Source organism: Ranitomeya imitator, chromosome 5, assembly GCF_032444005.1.
Source record: "Ranitomeya imitator isolate aRanImi1 chromosome 5, aRanImi1.pri, whole genome shotgun sequence".
NCBI lineage: Eukaryota > Metazoa > Chordata > Amphibia > Anura > Dendrobatidae > Ranitomeya > Ranitomeya imitator.
The window spans coordinates 671,703,870-671,721,230 of record NC_091286.1 but is presented as its reverse complement, the minus strand read 5'-3'; the positions used below and the strand labels follow the sequence as shown (position 1 = coordinate 671,721,230).

General features: G+C 44.7%; 1 protein-coding gene across 2 annotated transcripts in view; it reads left to right on the top strand.

The window, feature by feature from the left end:
• The window catches only part of LOC138638752 (cytochrome P450 2K4-like), a 179,734-nt gene that overhangs the window by 144,889 nt on the left and 17,484 nt on the right, over window positions 1–17,361 (top strand). The window contains exons 1-3 of one of the 2 annotated variants that reach the window (XM_069728306.1): window positions 3,993–4,296; window positions 12,979–13,166; window positions 15,407–15,569. In XM_069728306.1, the coding sequence (XP_069584407.1) occupies window positions 12,993–13,166; window positions 15,407–15,569 (337 nt within the window). In that variant the 5' untranslated portion in view covers window positions 3,993–4,296; window positions 12,979–12,992. Of the gene's footprint in view, window positions 1–3,992; window positions 4,297–12,978; window positions 13,167–15,406; window positions 15,570–17,361 lie in introns of those variants that run through there. The other variant, XM_069728307.1, reaches the window with a different exon arrangement.

Here is a 17,361-nt window from a genome sequence, read left to right as displayed (position 1 = left end):
TTTAGAAAAAAAAATAATAAAAAAAATATGATTTTATCAGGAAGAATTTAGAAACCAAATAAAATAAAATGATTTTTTCAGGGAGAATTTATAAAACTAATAAAACAAAAAATAGGCGTTCTATGGCCCACTAAGTGAGAGATGACGCACACAGGAGTCAAGACTGGCACACAAGCAGAAAGGCCAATATTAATCCCCCACTGTTTTTTTTGTTTGTTTTTTTTTTTGTTTTGTTTTTTTCAGGGAGACTTTAGAAAAAAAAATAATAAAAAAAATATGATTTTATCAGGAAGAATTTAGAAACCAAATAAAATAAAATGATTTTTTCAGGGAGAATTTAGAAAACAAATAAAACCAAAAATAGGCGTTCTATGGCCCACTGACTGAGAGAGAGAGAGAGATGGCACGCTTAGTACTGGCACACAAGCCCAAAGGGCAATATTAATCTCCCTTTTTTTTTCAGGGAGAATTTCTAAAACCCAAAAAAAAAAAAAAATAGGCTTTCTATGGCCCACTATTTGTGAGAGAGATGGGACGCTCAGGACTGGCACAGATGGCACGCTCAGGACTGGCACAGAAGCCCAGAGGCCAATATTAATCTCCCTTTTTTTCTGGGAGAATTTATAAAACCAAAAAAATATTTAAATAGGCTTTCTATGGCCCACTATTTGTGAGAGAGATGGCACGCTCAGGACTGGCACAGATGGCACGCTCACAACTGGCACACAAGCCCAGAGGCCAATATTAATCTCCCTTTTTTCAGGGAAAATTTATAAAACAAAAAAAAAAATTAAATAGGCTTTCTATGGCCCACTATTTGTGAGAGAGATGGCACGCTCAGGACTGGCACAGATGGCACGCTCACAACTGGCACACAAGCCCAGAGGCCAATATTAATCTCCCTTTTTTTCAGGGAGAATTTATAAAACCAAAAAAAAAATTAAATAGGCTTTCTATGGCCCACTATTTGTGAGAGAGATGGCACACCCAGGGCTGGCACAGATGGCACGCTCAGGACTGGCACACAAGCCCAGAGGCCAATATTAATCTCCCTTTTTTTCAGGGAGAATTTATAAAACCCAAAAAAAAATTAAATAGGCTTTCTATGGCCCACTATTTGTGAGAGAGATGGCACACTCAGGACTGGCACACAAGCCCAAAGGCCAATATTAATCTCCCACTGTATTTTTATCAGGGAGAATTTATACACCCCACAAAAAAAAATACAGAAAAATGAAAAGGCTTTCTATGGCCCACTATGTGAGAGAGATGGCACACACAGGGATGGCACTCTAGCAGAAATGCCAAATTGCCAATCTTAATCTCCCACCAAAAAAAAAAAAAAAAAACAGGGAATGTCCTACAATTACTATCTCCCTGCCTGCAGTAATCTCAGCCAGGTATGGCAGGCAGCTACTATCTCCCTGCCTGCAGTAATCTCAGCCAGGTATGGCAGGCAGCAATAAGGAGTGGACTGATGCACAAATCAAATAAAAAGTGTGGACAAACAAAAAAGATAGCTGTGCAGAAATGAAGGAACAACAGGATTTGTGCTTTGAAAAAAGCAGTTGGTTTGCACAGCGGCGTACACACAGCAATGCAGCTATCAGGGAGCCTTCTAGGGCAGCCCAATGAGCTACAGCGCTGAGGGGGAAAAAAAAAAAAAAAAACTTCCACTGTCCCTGCACACCGAGGGTGGTGTTGGACAGTGCAAATCGCTGCAGCACAAGCGGTTTTGTGGTTAATGGACCCTGCCTAACGCTATCCCTGCTTCTGACAAAGCGGCAGCAACCTCTCCCTAAGCTCAGATCAGCAGCAGTAAGATGGCGGTCGGCGGGAACGCCTCTTTATAGCCCCTGTGACGTCGCAGACAGCAAGCCAATCACTGCAATGCCCTTCTCTAAGATGGTGGGGACCAGGACCTATGTCATCATGCTGCCCACACTCTGCGTTTACCTTCATTGGCTGAGAAATGGCGCTTTTCGCGTCATTGAAACGCGACTTTGGCGCGAAAGTCGCGTACCGCATGGCCGACCCCGCACAGGGGTCGGATCGGGTTTCATGAAACCCCGACTTAGCCAAAAGTCGGCGACTTTTGAAAATGTTCGACCCGTTTCGCTCAACCCTAGTCACAATTCTTGCACACCTACTGCTGCGCATCATCCTCCTACTTATTCTTTTCCTTCTCCATCAAATTATGCTGCATGTTACCTTGAGGGAATGTATGGTTGCCAAATCGGAATAGTCAAGCAGGCATGCAAAAAGTTAAATGTGTGTAAAATATTTTCAATTTCACATTTTTGTTTTTTTCAATACTATTATCTCCCTGACCAAAAACCTTAACTAGATTGCTATACTGTTTGCCAGGTACATAAATGGTAATTAATTTTCTTCAACATCTAGCAGTATTGTTGTGATAAAAAAAGGTTCTTAATTTTTTATAAAGCCAGTGTCCATTTAAGCTACTACACCACTGATTTGATTTATGATGAGCTGACAGGACTAGTGACGTTGCAGAAACACTCGCTCCTGTGATAAAACAGGCAGGAAAATGTGTTATATCTGCTGTAAGCCCCTGCTGTGTTGTCTGTATACTGAATTATGATAAACTCATGCTTTCAGAAAATAACATTGCATAGCAGCGTCACATTTAAAAGATTATTTCAGCACAGGAACATTTATTTTTCAATGCATCCAATTGTGGAACTTATTATTCCAAGACGTATTATTTAAGATGTACTTTGCTCATGGAACAACCATATTGTGCAACTACAGTATGTGCAGGAAGGGCCAAATTGGAGAGTTGCCAAAGAACATAGTAGATAAGCAGGATATAAACATAAAAAAGGTGAAATGAGTTTTTCTCTGCTTGAAACACAAAACTTGTAGTCTTAAAGGAACACTCTGAGTAAGTGAAAATATGATATTTTATTACCGTAAAAGCTATTTTGTTATCAATATACCTGAATACAGTCAATGGCCATATAATATAGAGGCAGCCAATATGTTGCTACTATGAGAGGGGATTAATAAAGTTATGCAACATCTGAGTCAACGCAAAATCTACCCGATAGCTCGCACCTAGTGTGCGTCATTCTTCATTCTGGTGTCTTCTTATGTGGCAGTGGGGATTTTGGGCTTCCTCGTGCACAAGGGCTACTTCGACTCCCTCTATTAAAATGATGGTATAAAGCCCTCATATTGCTAAGTTGATGGAATAATAGAATGTTCTGGCTTTTGAAATGTGAAGATGAAGAATAAACCCGAAAAAAATGCTAAGAGGATAATAATCAATAAATGCCGTGAAAGTCACCAAGCGACAAAATCAGCTCGTTTTCTGAAGTATTATTACTTGTCACTATAGAATTTATTTCTACTTTTTTTTGTGTCACGTGTTGTTTGTGCTGGATTTTGCTTTTTTATGAGGTGTAAAAGTGAGAGATCAGCAGGAATCCTGGAAAGAGAGAGAAGATTGTCGACTGACTAGATAACTTAACGAGCAACAAGTCATGGGGTGAAGCAAGTTCTTTCTCCTTCAGAGAAGTGTGAGGAGGACTAACTATGGCAAATTAATGGAAAGATCATTAAAAGTTCTGCAAAAACTCAAATTCGTAAAATGTCATAATGGTATAATAAATTTGACATCAGTGATAACTGTAAGGATCTCCTATGACACATTCATTTGCTTTTCCGTTAATTTAATAATGTTGGAAACCTTTATTATCGGCATAAAAAGGGTACCTGGCTATCATTTAAACAAATGAAATTAGTGTTCCGATTCTATTGGAATTTGTCCCACAATAACAATGATACCTTTTTTATAGAGATCCGATGTGCCAGTCATGAGAAATCAAGTATAGAAGACATGTGAAAATCAGACAGGAAGTGCTCTGGGGGCGTGTCAGTGCACTTGAAGTAGTCAAATTGTAGTCACACGTCCTCGATGCACTTCGTTCTTGATTTGCATATTTCTTCTAAACAAGATTTCTCTTGACTGTTACATCAAAGCTCTACAAGAAAAGGTATCATTATTATTGTGGGACAATAAGGTATTTAGCCACACCAATACTTCAATATATAAAAACGCACTGACAGGTTCCCTTTAATATGTTATGCAGGGAACTCCGGTGTATTTGAAATGTAGACAGGTTAATGAAAACTGCTGACTCATCTTCTCACAGCGCCCTATGGATTATGTACGGGGTGGAGTTGTTTTAAAGTTCAACACTGATATAAAAGTTTTCTGAGTGCAGAAGGCAGAAGAGAGAAGACTGTGCACTGCTCACGACAGGACAGGTAAGACGACACATTCTCAACATTGTCCTACACTTTTCATGATTTCTTACCTCTTGCATGTAGAATTTGGCAATAATGGAATTTTTAAAATGTTTTCCTTGAGGCTTCATTGCGACGACCAGGGATAAAAATTTGTTGCATATCGATGCCAATAAATTGGTCAAAATACCTGATGAATACAATCCTTGAGTTTCAATTCTTCACTTTTTTCAAGCCGATACATTACTGTTAGTGAATGACACCGCTATTTGCACTCACATGTTTTACACCCTGTCCATTGCTCGTCCTGCTCTTAGCAAAGAAGTGGATACAACTGTGCTCAGTCTAGATCAGGGGTCTCAAATTTATCTGGGTATATGGGCCGCACATAGAAAAAAAACTGCATTCTTTGCAGGATAAAGTGACATTTTTAGCTAAACTATTTTTTTTTCTATACACATTCTGATCATTTTTTTGTACATTTTTGCGTGTTTATTTTATAGTTTGAAATGGCATTCATCATATGGGTTATGGTTACATGCACCTTTTTTGTTCACTTTAGTTAAAAGCATTTTTAGTGACAAAATATTTTTTCATGCTTTTATTTTCAATTTTGTTTTTACATTTTTTACAATTTTGTTTCCCCTAATTGGCCACATACAGTAATATTGTCATACAATTAACATCAAATACCATATACTCATTCTGGCAAACATCTTGAAGTAATGTCCCCCATCGTGGTCCCCATCTTGTAGAAACTCTATCCTGGTCCACTTCTTGTAGTAATGTCCCCAACCTTATTCCCTTCTTGTAGTAATGTCCCCATCCTGCTCCTCATCTTGTAATAATGACCCATCCTGGTCTTCTTCTTGTAATAATATGCCCATCCTCATCTTGTAGTACAGTCCTCATCCAGGTCTCCATATTATAGTAGTATTCCCTCTTATGCCGTTCCTCACATACACATAAAAGAATAAAAATTATTCTCACCTGTCCTCTGTTCCCTCGACATCCTTTCTGTCTATGCACTACAGGCACTGTACAACCCTTGACGATTGCGGCCTGGTTCAGGGGGGCACCAACATCAGACCCTTATTTCAGTTAATTGGGCATTTTATATAGAATATACTTATAAAATGAAGATACTTAGCACATAAATTGGCCAATTTGTATGTACTCACCAACCATTATACGGTGAACTTTCTTTATTGAGATGCATCAACAAAGAAGGAAGGCACTCACCGGTCCAAGACTAAACACTTTATTCCATCTTCAAGTAAATTTCATGGCCGGGGAGTGAACATGGGAGTTTAGTGTGAGCAGGGATAGATGACGGCTGTTTCGCGCTGTGCTTGTGCTTCCATTGGTTCACTGACCCGTGGAAGCGTGAGCACAGCGCGAAACGGCCGTCGTCTATCCCTGCTCACACTAAACTCCTATGTTCACTCCCCCGACCATGAATTTTACTTGAAGATTGAGAAAGTGATTAGTCTTGGACCGGTGAGTGCCTTCCTTCTTTGTTGATGCATATGGATTGGACTTACTTATTATTTTTAGAAAGAGCACCTGGATTTGTAATGTACGGCTGTCTAATAATTTAGTACTGAGTGACACCTAAGTCTAGATCTCAGAAGAATCTCTTCAATCTCAGTCGGTGCCGTCCCGTATTTTTTCTGTTTTTGGACATGTTTCGTTTTTGAGACCCTATCTTTTTCTATCAGAATTACCTATCCCTGGTCAAAAGCTGACCATTTTCCTCCCCATGCCTCAGCCTATAAGAGGTAAGTCTGATAGAATTAGGGTTCCTTGAAAGAAAGGTATTCCTTGTCATGTCTGGTGTGCACTCACAAATTAAATTTGTGTTCTAAGTACCTCAATTTTATAAGCATAGTCTACATGACAATCTATCTATTATAGCTTGCTGTTAGGACTGGCGGAACGCACCAAGACAGATGGTATAGATGCGTTCGCAGTCCGGGGTCCACCGTGCAGGTGAAAACCTGCTGCTAGCAATTAGCAGACTATATGGCGGTACACTAAAGTATACACGCGTGGGTTAACCTCACCCAGCGTGAAAGAAGCAATCCTGTTAAGGCACAGGACCGCGGTACCGCACCTAAAGCGCGAGCAAGTAGTCAGCGAACTCAACCCCAACAGGAATTGAAGTCCGATTAGACCCTTGCTGGCACAACACCGCAACTGGGTGTGTAAGGAAACTGAAGAGCAATATTAAGGCACAAGAGTGCATGCAGTGCCGCACTGACAAACGCCACTAACCACCCAGGCTTGGGTAAGGAAAGCACAGAGGAAGTGCACAGCGCCGTACTGGCGGTCACAGCAACTGGACTCTATAATGTGTAACTAGTGCTGTAGGATAAGTCGGGCGCTAGGTAGCAGCCATACACCTTCCGCGAACAGTCATTCAATAGGGTAGGGGTATCCAAGGACGACTTGCACTCACAACATACACACATTAGCAATTGTAAGACAATACTAGCGCATGGCCGTGCGGTCATGCGCAGTTTATATAGCTGCAGCACAGGAAGTGGCCACAGCACCTTTGCCCTTCCAAGACCTGCCAAGAGGACCAATGGAATGTGCTGCAGAGCCTGAGCACATGACCCTCGATCTCCAACGGGAGATCTTACCCTGGGCATGCTCAGTACGTGCAGACAAGGACTTAGTCCCAGAGAAGTCCGCTCGCTGCTGACCAGCACTGACTTTAATGGCAGAGACTGGAGAAGCAGCAGTAACTCTCAGAACAGAGTGAGAATGAGCAAGACGCTGGGACCGACGTCCTTGCTGAGCAGACTCCACTGCGGCTGGATAAGAATGGGAGACCGCAGCGGAGGTGGCTCGAGATTCCCCCTGTGCAGAAGCGGGAACTCGACCCCTAACATTACCCCCCCTCCTAGGGCCCCCCTTCTCCTTGGGCCTCGCTACGCTCGAAGGCAGCAATGAGCTGCGGAGCCCGAATGTGCTCAGCAGGCTCCCAGGACCTATCCTCAGGGCCGTAACCCTTCCAGTCCACCCAAAAAAATTTTTTGCCGCGTAACACCTTGCACCCCAAGATAGCGTTCACCTCGAAATCGTCCGTAGACGAACCCGATGTCCCGGCAGATGACTCAGAAAACCGGGACATGTATACGGGCTTAAGGAGGGACACATGAAAGGTGTCGGTGATACCAAGGCGTGGAGGAAGAGCCAGACGGTAGACCACAGGATTAACCTGTTCGAGGACCTTGAAGGGACCCAAGTAGCGAGGAGCAAATTTAGTGGACTCAACTCGCAGCCTGATGTTACGGGCGGAGAGCTACACCAAGTCGCCAGGAGCAAAGGTCGGAGCGGGGCGCCGATGTGCATCGGCGGAGGACCTCATCCTCTCCTTAGAGGCTCGAATGGCATCCTGAGTGTGGTCCCAAATATCCCGTGCCTCCACAGCCCAGTCTGCCACCCTGGAGTCTGCGGAAGACACGGGCATAGGCACAGTTACCCGTGGATGCTGACCATAGTTGAGGAGGAATGGGGTTTGTCCAGTGGAGTCGGTTACAGCATTGTTCAGCGCAAACTCTGCCCATGATAGCAAGGATGCCCAGTCATCCTGCCTGGCTGAAACAAAATGTCGCAGGTATGTGACCAAGATCTGGTTGGCCCTCTCTACCAACCCATTCGTCTCGGGATGATAAGCGGAAGAGAGATTCAACTCAATACTGAGAAGACGACACAGCTCTCTCCAGAACCGAGACGCAAACTGGGGACCCCGGTCACTGACAATTTTGTCAGGCATACCATGTAGGCGGAAGATGTGCTTAATGAACAACGCAGCCAAGGCCCGTGCAGAAGGTAACCGTGGTAGCGGCACCAAATGCACCATTTTCGAGAAATGATCGGTGATGACCCAAATGATGGTACAGCCGCGAGACTTGGGCAAACCCACGACAAAGTCCATCCCGACCATCTCCCAGGGCCTATCTGCCACCGGCAAGGGATAGAGCAACCCAGCTGGCCTTTGACATGGAGATTTGTTTTTGGCGCAGGAGACACACGCCAGAATATAATCCCTGACATCCCGGACCATATGCGGCCACCAGTACATCCTCGCCAGTAGCTCAGATGTCCTCTTTGTCCCAAAGTGTCCACCCACTCTGGACGAATGAGCCCAAGAGAGAACCTCCAGTCGCAAATTAATGGGCACAAAAGTCTTGCCCGGAGGCACAGACTCAAGCGAAACCGGCGCTACGGTTCTCAGGCTCTCAGAAGAAACAATAAGCCAAGGCTCCTCTTCCTCCTCTTCAGTTGACATAAGGGAGCGAGAGAGAGCATCAGCACGAATATTCTTCTCCCCGGCGAGGAAATGAGAAGAAAAGTGGAACCGGGAAAAGAAAAAGGACCATCTGGCTTGGCGAGAATTTAGCCGCTGGGCTGTTTGTAAGTAGACCAAATTTTTGTGGTCAGTGTAAACCTGGAAGGGAAACCGCGCACCTTCCAGAAGATGTCTCCACTCCGAAAAGGACAACTTCATTGCTAGCAACTCCCTATCCCCGATGGAGTAATTTCTCTCCGCTGGTGTGAAGGTCTTTGAGAAGAAGAAGCATGGATGCTTCCGACCTTGAGCATCCTTCTGATAGAGGACTGCTCCAGCACCAACGGATGAGGCATCCACCTCCATTAGGAATGGTTTATCCACATCGGGACGATGTAAGATGGGAGCGCTAGCAAAATGGGACTTAATAGAAGTGAAGGCCTTGGAGACCTCTTCCGACTACAATTTAGGATTCGCTCCCTTCTTGGTGAGGGCTACCAAGGGAGCTACCAGAGTTGAGAAGTGGGGAATGAACTGGCGGTAATAGTTAATGAACCCCATAAAGCGCTGCACCGCTTTAAGAGAATGGGGCTCTTGCCAGTCCATCACAGCCTGTAGTTTGGCAGGATCCATAGCCAATCCCTGGGCGGAGATGATATAGCCCAGGAACGGCAAAGACTCCTGCTCAAACATACACTTCTCCAACTTAGCGTAAAGAGAGTTTGCCCGTAGGAGGTCGAAGACTCTGCCAACATCTCTCCGGTGGGAGTCAATATCTGGAGAAAAGATGAGAATATCATCCAGATAGACTACAACTGAGGTGGAAAGCATATCCCGGAAGATGTCATTGACAAAGTCTTGAAAAACGGCAGGGGCATTACAGAGCCCGAAGGGCATCACCAGATACTCATAGTGCCCATCTCTGGTGTTAAACGCCGTTTTCCATTCGTCCCCCTCACGGATGCGAATCAGGTTGTAAGCACCCCGCAGATCTAATTTAGTAAACACTCTAGCTCCCCGAAGCCTATCGAAAAGCTCAGATATCAACGGCAAAGGGTACTTGTTCTTAACGGTGATAGCGTTAAGACCCCTGTAGTCTATGCATGGACGTAGTTCCCCATTCTTCTTCTGCACGAAGAAGAACCCTGCCCCAGCAGGTGACACTGACTTCCTGATAAACCCTCTTGCCAGATTCTCTTGAATGTACTGAGACATGGCCTCCGTCTCCGGGAGAGATAATGGATAAACTCGACCCCGGGGAGGCTCCGCACCAGGCAAGAGATCGATAGGACAGTCATAGGGGCGATGGGGCGGAAGGGTCTCCGCCGCCTTTTTGGAGAACACGTCTGCGTAAGACCAATATTGCTTGGGGAGAGAGGATAGATCTGCGGGTACCTCAGTAGTAGCAACCTGAACGCATTCTCGGTGACACCTACCCCCACATGATTCACCCCATCCCAGAATCCTGCCTGAGGACCACTCGATGTGAGGAGAGTGGTACCGTAGCCAAGGTATCCCCAACAGGACCTCATCAATACCCTCAGGAATGATGAGCAGAGAAATAATCTCCTGATGGGATGGCGACATGGACAGAGTAACAGGGATGGTCTGATGTGTTATCTGTGCGGGGAGTGTCGACCCATTCACCACTCGTACCGTTACTGGTTGAGATAGCATAACCAGGGGTATTGCGTGACGTTGGGCGAAGGCAGAAGACATAAAATTGCCCTCCGCCCCAGAATCCACGCAGAGGTCTACCGAGTGGGAGGATGAGCCAAAGGTAATTGTCCCCTTAAAGGACAATTTGGAGGCAAATGTTGCAGTGTCTAGTGCACCTCCACCTACTACCACTAGACGCTGACGTTTCCTCGACCGCTGATGACATCTGGTGGCAAGATGTCCTGACTGTTGGCATACATGGCAACCCTGGAGTGCGCGAGCGGTCTGGGACTTAGATCCCGCTCGTGACACCACCTTAGGTTCCAGGAACTCAGGAGCCTGGACTGGAGATTCCAAAGGTTTGGCGAAGGTGGGAGCCAGCCGAAACCTCTGCCTACACTGGGCTCGCTCTAACCTCCGCTCGTGAAAACGGAGGTCAATGCGAGTAGATACTGTTATTAACTCTTCCAGTGTGGCGGGAATCTCCCTAGTGGCCAGAGCATCCTTAACGTGATCAGCCAGCCCCCTCCAAAATATAGGGATAAGGGCTTTATCCGACCACTCCAGCTCAGATGCTAGAGTGCGGAAATGGACGGCAAAAAGGCTGACCAAGGACGAGCCCTGAGTCAGTGCCAACAGTTGGAGCGCCGTGTCATGGGTGGCACGAGGTCCTAGAAAGACCTGTTTCAGAGTGCTCAGGAATAAAGGAGCACTCTGCACCACATGATCGCCACGCTCCCACAGCGGCGTAGCCCACTGCAACGCCCTGTCCGACAATAAGGAAATTATAAAGCCCACCTTAGCCCGCTCTGTAGGGAAACGAGAGGCCAGAAGCTCGAGATGTATTGAGCACTGACTCACGAAACCCCTACAGGACTTACTGTCACCAGAAAATCTCTCTGGCAGCGGGAGGGAAGATAGCGTCGGTACAGGGGCGGCAGTGGACAAGGTAGCTGCAGCCACACTTGCAGCCTGAACAGCAACGGCAGTAACATCCACAGCTGAGGTTGAACGCTCAAGAGCAGCCAACCTTCCCTCCAGCTGCTGGATGTACCGCTGTAAACGCTGGTCATCCGCCATTTTACTAGCCAGACCCTGGCGCTAGTATTCTGTTAGAACTGGCGGAACGCACCAAGACAGATGGTATAGATGCGTTCGCAGTCCGGGGTCCACCGTGCAGGTGAAAACCTGCTGCTAGCAATTAGCAGACTATATGGCGGTACACTAAAGTATACACACGTGGGTTAACCTCACCCAGCGTGAAAGAAGCAATCCTGTTAAGGCACAGGACCGCGGTACCGCACCTATAGCGCGAGCAAGTAGTCAGCGAACTCAACCCCAACAGGAATTGAAGTCCGATTAGACCCTTGCTGGCACAACAACGCAACTGGGTGTGTAAGGAAACTGAAGAGCAATATTAAGGCACAAGAGTGCATGCAGTGCCGCACTGACAAACGCCACTGACCACCCAGGCTTGGGTAAGGAAAGCACAGAGGAAGTGCACGGCGCCGTACTGGCAGTGACAGCAACTGGACGCTATAATGTGTGACTAGTGCTGTAGGATAAGTCGGGCGCTAGGTAGCAGCCATACACCTTCCGCGAACAGTCATTCAATAGGGTAGGGGTATCCAAGGACGACTTGCACTCACAACATACACACATTAGCAATTGTAAGACAATACTAGCGCATGGCCGTGCGGTCATGCGCAGTTTATATAGCTGCAGCACAGGAAGTGGCCACAGCACCTTTGCCCTTCCAGGGCCTGCCAAGAGGACCAATGGAATGTGCTGCAGAGCCTGAGCACATGACCCTCGATCTCCAATGGGAGATCTTACCCTGGGCATGCTCAGTACGTGCAGACAAGGACTTAGTCCCAGAGAAGTCCGCTCGCTGCTGACCAGCACTGACTTTAATGGCAGAGACTGGAGAAGCAGCAGTAACTCTCAGAACAGAGTGAGAATGAGCAAGACGCTGGGACCGACGTCTTTGCTGAGCAGACTCCACTGCGGCTGGACAAGAATGGGAGACCGCAGCGGAGGTGGCTCGAGATTCCCCCTGTGCAGAAGCGGGAACTTGACCCCTAACACTTGCTACCAAAACAGTGCAGCAGCACGCTGTGTGCAACCAGATATTAGAAAATATAGAGCATATGAAATTTCGATTGCATTACTGCTATATAGAATATACTTAGAAATTGGCAAAGTCATGTGTGCCCACCAGCCATGTCTAGGCTACCTTTTTTGGTGGGATCTTAACCTATTCTATCAGACAAACCTGGCTGAAGGCTAAACATTTTCAGGGCATTTGATGACTGCCTGCTTATTGGTATGAATATGTCTCCCATGTCTCAGACTATAATAAGTGAATCTGATAGTATTAGGGTTCGATGAAAGAAAGGTACAACTTGTCTTGGCTGGTGGGTGCACACAAATCAACAAATTTATGCTCTAAGTACCTCAATTTCATAAGTATAGTCCTATGACAATAATGCAGTTTACAATTAATTTCATATCTATCTCTTTATACCTTTTTTGAAAGTTTTCTATAGGATATTTCATATCATGCAGAAGATTTTGCAGATAGACTCCCCGTGGTCAGTTTTTTTTTTTTTTTGTGGTTACTCTTACAAGTCATAAGTAGATTTATTGTTTATTTTTCTCCAGTAATGAGATAATCTTTGTGAACCAATATAATTTTCAATCCAACTCTTATCTTTCTATCTCACTTTAATCTTTTGCAGAACTCCATTTCACCATGGACCTGGTCACTGTTCTCCTCTCTGTCGTTGTCATCTTGTTTTTGGTGAACACATTTAGGAACCAAAAACAAGGAAATGACAAAAATTTCCCACCTGGACCCAAACCTTTACCGATCATTGGAAACATCCACATAATGGATATAGGAAAACCCCATATAACATTTATGCAGGTAATACTGGTTAACCACTTTGTTTCTAGTGTGTTTTGTTTAAAGAAAATGTAGGAGTGAATATCAGGAACAGAGGGCTATTTCCATTGTGAATACAGGCCATAGATGGTTTACAATCAATGGAAAAGTCAATACCAGGGGTTCTATAAATTATTCCATTGTATTTGTGTCATAATGATTTAATATGATTAGCTCAGTGTGAATAGACATTAGGCGAATAAATAGATGGCTCAGTAGAGTTGGGCTCCATCCAATGAGATCTCTTTACGCAACTTGGATCAAAACTACGACTTTTTTTCATATGTGCAGTAATAGTGGAATTCATTCATTCAATAACCTGTCATACTGGGGGCGGCATGAATCAGAGCCTGCCTTCACGATTGCAAACAGCTATATTTTTCTCTAATACACATCAATGCTTCAGAGAAAATACATGTAGAACATCTGACCTAGGACCATAGCCGGAGATAAGACTAGTCCGGCACCAACTCAGGCCGGCTCTTCATTGACAGGTCTTTCTCTATATCTGGGGTGACAAGTCTCATCCCTGGTTGTGGTCCCAGGCCAAATCTTATAATTATGGTCTTTCTGAAATGCAGAACCATTTCATAGGAGAATATACAAATGTACAGCAAGATTGTGATTCCTGCTGGCTGTGGTTTGAGCTGTATGAATTGAGTGACCGGTTCCCTTGAATTGTGCTGTTGCACAGTGTTTTTTTGCACTTATACCTGGCCTTGTGTTAGGGCTTGCGGAAAGCACCAAATAATATTAAGGAAGATATGAGGTGCGTTCGCAGCCCAGGGTCCACCGTGCAGAGATGACACCTGCTGCTCGGTAATGGCGGACGGTATATGGCGGTATAATGTGAACACACGCGGGTTAGCTTCACCCGGTATGTGAGGAAGAAAAACCTGTTGTGTCACAGGGCCGTAATACCGCAGAGTGAACGATGGTAATTGGTCACAGGACTCTACCCCAAGAACACAGGTTACAGTCCCTCTAGACCCAATAGTGCTTAGCGCTGCACTGCGGTACCAGGGGTAATGGATTTGGTGCACTAGGTGCATGCAGCACCACTCTGGCATACGTCACTAACCACATAACCAGGGCCTGGAAAGCGCACTAGTTGCGCACGGCGCCACACTGGCAAATGATGCTGAAGTGATGCAGTATTTCGTACTCTTGTACTGGATTGCACTATCTGGTGCCAGTCAGCTCCAAACACCCAAACCACATATAACAACGCTAGGGAAGGGAACATTAGGAGCTTTCACCAGAAAACATACACGCATCCCCACACACAACATTAGGTTTATACTAGTGCATGGCCAAGCGTCCATGCAAACCTTTCATAAATGCAGTCTTCCAGGACCTTCCCAGTAGTCCAATCAGAGCCGCTACAGGACCTGAGCATGTGACCCAGAGACTCCAATGAGAGGTCGTCGCAGGGGCATGCTCAGTAGACGAAAAGCAGGACTTAGTCTCTGGAAAGTCTGCTCGCCGCTGATCAATCCTGGTTACAATGGCTGAACCTGGTACGGAGCAGTAACCAGACACACAGTATTAGCTTGAGCTAGTTGCTGGGACTGACGTCTCTGCTGAGCAGACTCCTCTGCGGCTGAGGAAGAATAAGAGACCACAGAGGACATGGCTCGAGATCTCCCCTGTGCATCGGTGGGAACTCGACACCTAAGGCTACGTTCACATTAGCGTTTCCCGACGCAGCGTCGGGAAACGCTGCGGCGACGCATGCGTCATGCGCCCCTATATTTAACATGAGGGACGCATGGACATGCATTGTGCAACGCATGCGTTTTTTTTGCCGCAAGCGTTGGGCGCAGAAAACGCAACAAGTTGCATTTTTTTTGCGTCCAAATTTCGGCAAAAAAGGATGCATGCGTCGCAAAACGCAGCGTTTTTGCGTGCATTTTGGTGCATTTTTATTTGCGTTGTGCATTGCGTCGCCGACGCAGCGGCGCACAACGCAAATGTGAACTTAGCATAACACCTTGTCCTATATTTTCTGCACAACCTTTGACAGACCTTCTCGTATGTAGGATCCAAGTGGAATCCATTTTATGATAGATTTGGAAACACAGGATATTGTAGGTTGAAATGTATTAAAATTAAAGAACTACTTAATTGCTATTGTCATAACTGGCTACATGTTTATTGAGAGGGTGTTAAGGAAATTCTAGGACATTTTGCAAATTTTATGATCTCTTTTGTATTTATAGTTGGCCGAGAAGTACGGCACGGTCTTCAGTTTTCGGATTGGAATGTCAAAATCCATCATCCTCTGTGGATATGAGACCATTAAAGATGCTTTAATTAACCATGCTGAATTATTTTCAGAAAGGCCAAACATACCATTGTTTTCAGAAGCAACTAAAGGTCATGGTGAGTTTTTGTATTGGTTGTAACATTTTTCTTTTATATAAAGGGAGATCCTCTGTTACAGGGTGAGTCCCCTGTCCAAGGCTGTCATCAATCAGCAGGAAAGAAGGGCTGTAATAAAGAATGTCTTGGGTATGGTGGACCAGCAAGGTCCTTGCATAACATCTAGAGAGCATTTGTAAACTGGATGCTATTGATAAGTGATCTTTGACTTTACGAGAAATGTAGCATGAAATTTCTCTGTCCCAAAGCTATATATATATACTAGCTGAAGAGCCCGGCGTTGCCTGTGTATAGTAAATATCTGTGGTTAGTTATAGCACCTATCTTCTCTTATTTTCCCATCACACCTCTCATTTTCCCAATCACATCTTTCATTTTCCCAATCACATCTCTCATTTTCTCCCTCACACCTCTCATTTTCTCCCTCACTCCTCTCATTCCCCCCTAACACTTGTCATTTCGACCTCATATCTGTCATTTTCCGATCACTCCACTCTTTTCCCTCGCTCCTCTAATTTTGCACTCACACCTTTTCATTTTCACCTCACACCCCTCCTTTTCACCTCAGTATATACATGTTTGCATCTCCCTTATATATAGTATACACCTGTATGTCATCTCCTGTATATAGTATATACCTGTATGTCATCTCCCCTGTATATAGTATATACCTGCTGTGTGTCATCTCCCCTGTATATAGTATATACATGTATGTCATCTTCTATATATAGTATATACCTTTATGTCATCTCCTTCTATATATAGTACATACTTGTAGGTCATCTGCTCCTGTATATAGTATATACCTGTGTGTCATCTCCTTCTATATATAGTATATACCTGTATGTCATCTCCTTCTATATATAGTACATACTTGTAGGTCATCTGCTCCTGTATATAGTATATACCTGTGTGTCATCTCCTTCTATATATAGTATATACCTGTATGTCATCTCCTTCTATATATAGTACATACTTGTAGGTCATCTGCTCCTGTATATAGTATAAACCTGTATGTCATCTTCTATATATAGCATTTACCTGTATGTCATCTCCTCCTGTATATAGTACATACTTGTAGGTCATCTGCTCCTGTATATAGTATATACCTGTGTGTCATCTCCTCCTGTATATAGTTTATACCTGTATGTCATCTCCTCCTGTATTGAAAGATAGGAGACAAAAAAAGCGCAAATAGGGTCTTATCCCCAGGATTGTTTCTGATCAATTGTGAGAGAACTGCTCACCTGGTAGTACACAGTACAAGCGTGTAGTTTGTCAGCTGCTGCAGATCCACAGGTCGGCGCTGCGACCTCTCAGATCCGTTATAATAGATGAAATGTGGATTACATCCGCGCTGCTGCGACAAATAATAGATCCAGATATACTTGTAAAATGTTCGGGTGGTTTATTCAACACGTTTCGAAGCTCATGGCTTCTTCTTCAGGAAGTTTCCACACAAAGATATGACACGTGGTACTGTTGCAACAGAAGAAGCCATGAGCTTCGAAACGCGTTGAATAAACCACCCGAACATTTTACAAGTATATCTGGATCTATTATTTGTCGCAGCAGCGCGGATGTAATCCACATTTCATCTATTATAACGGATCTCCTCCTGTATATAGTATGTACCTGTATGTCATCTCCTCCTCTATATAGTATATACCTGTGTGTCATCTCTCCTGTATATAGTATATATCTGTGTGTCATCTCCTCCTGTATATAGAATACAGATAATAAATGGGAAATGTTTAAGAACATCCTAAATAGGCAGTGTAAGCGGTTTATA